General features: G+C 52.2%; 1 protein-coding gene across 2 annotated transcripts in view; it reads left to right on the forward strand.

Moving 5' to 3' along the window:
• The window catches only part of ddx31 (DEAD (Asp-Glu-Ala-Asp) box polypeptide 31), a 13,338-nt gene that overhangs the window by 3,037 nt on the left and 4,741 nt on the right, over nucleotides 1-5,560 (forward strand). For both annotated transcript variants that reach the window (XM_046034785.1, XM_046034786.1), the window contains exons 5-17: nucleotides 207-282; nucleotides 1,238-1,281; nucleotides 1,361-1,431; nucleotides 1,517-1,626; nucleotides 1,724-1,765; nucleotides 1,916-1,980; nucleotides 2,276-2,395; nucleotides 2,761-2,867; nucleotides 3,018-3,244; nucleotides 3,483-3,635; nucleotides 3,727-3,786; nucleotides 3,863-3,913; nucleotides 4,091-4,230. In XM_046034785.1, coding sequence (XP_045890741.1) covers nucleotides 207-282; nucleotides 1,238-1,281; nucleotides 1,361-1,431; nucleotides 1,517-1,626; nucleotides 1,724-1,765; nucleotides 1,916-1,980; nucleotides 2,276-2,395; nucleotides 2,761-2,867; nucleotides 3,018-3,244; nucleotides 3,483-3,635; nucleotides 3,727-3,786; nucleotides 3,863-3,913; nucleotides 4,091-4,230 — 1,266 coding nt within the window. The remainder of the gene's footprint in view (nucleotides 1-206; nucleotides 283-1,237; nucleotides 1,282-1,360; nucleotides 1,432-1,516; nucleotides 1,627-1,723; nucleotides 1,766-1,915; nucleotides 1,981-2,275; nucleotides 2,396-2,760; nucleotides 2,868-3,017; nucleotides 3,245-3,482; nucleotides 3,636-3,726; nucleotides 3,787-3,862; nucleotides 3,914-4,090; nucleotides 4,231-5,560) is intronic.

Genomic DNA, 5,560 nt, shown 5'->3' on the forward strand with positions numbered 1-5,560 from the left:
CCTCTCTCTCCTTCCTCCCTCCCTCCTTCCTTCCTCTCTCCCTCCTTCCTCTCTCCCTCCTTCCTCTCTCTCCTTCCTCTCTCCCTCCTTCCTTCCTCTCTCCCTCCTTCCTCTCTCTCCTTCCTCCCTCCCTCCTTCCTTCCTCTCTCCCTCCTTCCTCTCTCCCTCCTTCCTCTCTCTCCTTCCTCTCTCCCTCCCTCCTTCAGACCTGTTGTCTCTCAGTTAAAGGAGAAGATTTTCACCACTGACTCATTCTCAGACCTGGACCTGCACCCTCACCTGGTAACACAGACACACCTGCACCCTCACCTGGTAACACAGACACACCTGCACCCTCACCTGGTAACACAGACACACCTGCACCCTCACCTGGTAACACCTGGTAACACAGACACACCTGCACCCTCACCTGGTAACACCTGGTAACACCTGGTAACACCTGGTAACACAGACACACCTGCACCCTCACCTGGTAACACAGACACACCTGCACCCTCACCTGGTAACACCTGGTAACACAGACACACCTGCACCCTCACCTGGTAACACCTGGTAACACAGACACACCTGCACCCTCACCTGGTAACACCTGGTAACACCTGGTAACACCTGGTAACACAGACACACCTGCACCCTCACCTGGTAACACCTGGTAACACCTGGTAACACAGACACACCTGTGACCTGCACAAACTCTGAGCGCCGCCGCCGCAGGATAAGATGAGGTGGTTGAGACAGAGCAGGCTGATGGTGTGTCAGGATATGAGGAGTTCAGAGACACGTTAACGTCTAAATCTAAGACCGTGGCGGCTGACAGATGTTCTTCCCAGCGTTCTTATTGTAGTTCACATCTCTTTTATGTATTTTATGGACTCTTCTTTGATGTGTAAGATGATCAACATGAAAGGTCCACGAATATAATCTCAATAATCTGAGATATTAACGTGGTAAATTTCAGGGAAACAATTATCACAAATCTACAAGAGAAATTATATTCAAACCATTTTATCAGCCGCTGTGGGACTTCAGAGAAGAAGAAAACCACAGAATGAGTTTGATTTTTAGTAAATTTACGGTTTTCACCTTGGAATAAGAAATCCTGTCCACCGTTCATCGTACGGGTTAATCTCACACAGACCCAGACAGAGCAGCTGGTTCCACTCTTCACATTTATTTACCTGCTGCAGTGTTGCAACGTGCTCTTCTGTGCTCTGATTGGCTGGTGTCTGTCCACCAGGTGGCGACGCTGAACAAAGTCCTGAATGTTTCCACAGTGACCAGGTGAGTTCGCGCAGCTTTACGGGGTCGTGGCCTCTGGGATCTCCGGCTTTAACTCTGCGTTGTGGTCTGTGTGTGTCAGTGTTCAGAAACAGACGTTCCCGGCGCTGCTGGCAGGACGAGACGCTGTGGTTCGCTCTCAGACCGGATCAGGTGAGACTCTAATACGCTCACTTCAAACGTGAACTGACTCTGCTGTACTGAAAGCGGCCCCTGACGGTTGCGTCTCTCTCTGCAGGTAAGACCCTGTCCTACGCCGTCCCCGTGGTCCAGAGTCTGCAGGCGGTTCAGCCGAAGATCAGCAGGTCCGACGGTCCTCTGGCTGTGGTCATCGTCCCGACCAGAGAGGTTCGTCCTGATGACGCACTCGCTTCCTTCAGCAGCAGTTTCACCCGTTTGAACACGATTGACTAACTTCCTGTCTCTCTCTCTCTCTGTCCCTCAGCTCGCCCAGCAGACCTTTCAGACCTTCCAGAAGCTTCTGAAGGTAGTAATAAAGCCTCAGCGCTCAGTCCGTCCACCGACAGGCCGACACTTACTGAAGCTGACTTTTCACATAACCGTCTCCGATGGCAACAGTGCTGAGGGGGCGGGGTCACATAAATCACAGGTGTTTTGTTTCTCTCTCTCTCTGTAGCCGTTTACCTGGATCGTCCCGGGCGTCCTGATGGGAGGAGAGAAGAGGAAAGCGGAGAAGGCCAGGTACTCTCCTGCTAATTGGCCTTGAGCTAGAGAAATGGGGAAGGTGCTTGAGGAAGTTCTGGAGGTCCTTGAGGGTTTAAAGGAGCCCTTGCTGAGTTTCCAGGAGTCCTGGAAGAGGTTGTAGAGATTACTGTGCATAGATCCTTAGCATCCTGATCCTTCACCTGTTCTTACAGCTGAACATGTAAAGTTTGTCCTGCAGGAGGCGCTAGAGCAAAGATCAGAGAGTCGGTCCTCTGGAGATCAGAGTCACGTTAACCTGCTGGACTGACCACGCCCCCTTCTCTCTCCTCAGGCTGCGTAAAGGCATCAACATCCTGGTTTCCACTCCGGGCCGCCTGGTGGATCACATCAGAAACACCCTGAGCATCGCCTTCAGCGCCGTTCGCTGGCTCATCCTGGACGAGGCCGACCGGTAACCAACTGCAGAGTGTTCACGCTTTTTATTTTGGGCCAGACGCGACCATATTTGGACGAGAGGGAGGAGCTAGCTAGCTTGGTTAGCAGGGTGCGTCTGTAACTGTGATATTAGCTGGGATGCTAATTGTGGCTCTTCTTTCTTGAGTTCTTGAGGAACTCCATGTCAGGTCTCGCACAGAAGCCTCCACCTTCTGACATCTGTATATAAGGCAGGCGTAGAAACGCTTTTTAGCACCTCCAAAACCCGACGAGTTCTCACAGAAACGTGCGAGTTTTTAGCGTTTGATAACAAGATTTCTGCACTCAGGTGATTAGCAATCTTCAGACCATGGCCGTCATTCCCCCTGTGTGTGTGTTCAGGACTCTGGACCTGGGCTTCGAGAAGGATCTGACCGTCATATTGAACAGTCTGAACTCTGCAGGCCCGAGCAGGCAGAACGTGCTGCTGTCCGCGACGCTGACTCACGGTAAGTCCTCCTCTCACTCTTCAGGGACTCTTCTGTCCTTGGCGGTCCCGTTATGCACTTTCTCTTCTGAGATCCTGAATCAACGCTGGGCTCCAGACCGTTTCAGGGGAGGCTCAGTAGTTTGAGGTCTGCCTTCCTGCTGTGTTTCAGCCGTGACTCGGCTGGCAGATGTTTGTCTCAGCGACCCCGTCCACATCCACGTGTCTGGCCCCGCCTCCTCTGACCTCTCTACCGGCTCTACCGTGACCTCTGACCCCAGCGCTGCCAGCCAATCGGAGAGCTTTGCTATACCAGAGGCTCTGAAGCAGTTTGTGGTGGTGGTTCCCAGTAAGATCAGACTGGTGTGTCTGGCTGCTTTCATACTGGGCAAATGCAAGGTAAAAACATTTGTAACATGAATATGTAGTTTTTACTTGTGTACTTGTACACACATATGGTAGAAACAGACTTGAAGCTCTAAGAAGACTCTGACCAGATCCCCCTGACAGGTCTAGTTTTCATCAAACCGTTGCGATCAGGAAATGGCTCGGGTCGATTTAGTTGCAGCGACCTGATTGGCTGCCAGCCGATTCCCAACCTGCCGCCGCCCTGAACTAACAGACTGTCTTCGTTCAGTTTTCCCAGAACAACAAAGTCATCGTCTTCGTCTCGAGCTGCGAGGCCGTCGAGTTCCTCCACTCCCTCTTCACCTCCGTCCTCTCGGGGCCCCCGGCCAGTCAGAAGCCTGGGATCAGCTTCCTGCGTCTCCATGGCAACATGAAGCAGGAGGTAAGAGCGCTTCTCCGCTCTCCTGGCTCGGCTCGAGTGTTTTTGGCGATCGGCTGAGAGTCAGCGTGGGTGTGTTTGTTTTCTCCTCCAGGAGCGCTCCGAGGTCTTCCAGCAGTTTTCGGTGTGTCAGTGTGGAGTCCTGCTGTGCACGGTACGCCCCCCCATAACACTAGTACCCGTATGTTAAAGTGAACCATGTGTTGTAACATAGCAACTGTGTGTTTCAGGATGTAGCAGCCAGAGGTCTGGACCTGCCGCAGGTCACCTGGATCGTGCAGGTAACCGGTTTAATATGATATGTGTCTCTGTCCAACACCTCGGGAAGGGATTCTACCTCCTCAGATTGGTTCTCTAGGAAGGCTTCACTGGTGAATCTGTTTGTGGTCCGGCCTTCCGGCCAATCGGAGCCTGGGATTCTCTGCGGGCTGCGTAACCACACGACTTTGTGTTTTCAGTACACTCCTCCGACGGCAGCAGCAGAGTACGTTCACCGCGTGGGTCGGACGGCTCGGATCGGAGGAAGAGGAAGCAGCCTCATCTTCCTCACCCCGGCCGAGACCGCCTTCATCACCGAGCTGGCCAATCACAACATCAGGTCTGTTGACTGACAGCCATCAAAGCCAATCACCTTCTTACTGCGTCACAAAACGCGTAGACCGCCACGTCAGAGACCTCTACTTGGAGTACTATCCCAAGTACTGACTGTACCACTGACTGTACCACTGACTGTACCACTGACGGTACCACTGACGGTACCACTGACGGTACTACTGACGGTACCACTGACGGTACCACTGACGGTACCACTGACTGTACTACTGATGGTACCACTGACTGTACTACTGACGGTACCACTGACGGTACCACTGACTGTACTACTGACGGTACTACTGACTGTACTACTGACGGTACTACTGACTGTTCCACTGACTGTACCACTGACTGTACTACTGACGGTACCACTGACTGTACTACTGACGGTACTACTGACTGTACTACTGACGGTACTACTGACTGTTCTACTGACTGTACCACTGACTGTTCTACTGACTGTACCACTGACTGTACTACTGACGGTACCACTGACGGTACCACTGACGGTACCACTGACTGTACTACTGACGGTACTACTGACTGTTCTACTGACGGTACCACTGACTGTACCACTGACGGTACCACTGACGGTACCACTGACTGTACTACTGACGGTACCACTGACTGTTCTACTGACTGTACCACTGACTGTACCACTGACTGTACCACTGACTGTACTACTGACGGTACCACTGACGGTACCACTGACGGTACCACTGACTGTACTACTGACGGTACTACTGACTGTTCTACTGACGGTACCACTGACTGTACCACTGACGGTACCACTGACGGTACCACTGACTGTACTACTGACGGTACCACTGACTGTACCACTGACGGTACCACTGACTGTACCACTGACGGTACCACTGACGGTACCACTGACGGTACCACTGACTGTACTACTGACTGTACCACTGACTGTACTACTGACTGTACCACTGACTGTACCACTGACGGTACCACTGACTGTACCATTGACTGTACTACTGCTGGTACCACTGACTGTACTACTGACTGTTCTACTGACGGTACCACTGACTGTACCACTGACGGTACTACTGACTGTACTACTGACGGTACTACTGACTGTACCACTGACGGTACCACTGACGGTACCACTGACTGTACCATTGACGGTACTACTGACTGTACCATTGACGGTACTACTGACTGTACCATTGACGGTACCACTGACTGTACCACTGACGGTACCACTGACGGTACCACTGACTGTACTACTGACTGTACCACTGACTGTACTACTGACTGTACCACTGACTGTACCACTGACGGTACCACTGACTGTACCATTGACTGTACTACTG

Source organism: Micropterus dolomieu, linkage group LG21, assembly GCF_021292245.1.
Source record: "Micropterus dolomieu isolate WLL.071019.BEF.003 ecotype Adirondacks linkage group LG21, ASM2129224v1, whole genome shotgun sequence".
NCBI classification, from domain to species: domain Eukaryota; kingdom Metazoa; phylum Chordata; class Actinopteri; order Centrarchiformes; family Centrarchidae; genus Micropterus; species Micropterus dolomieu.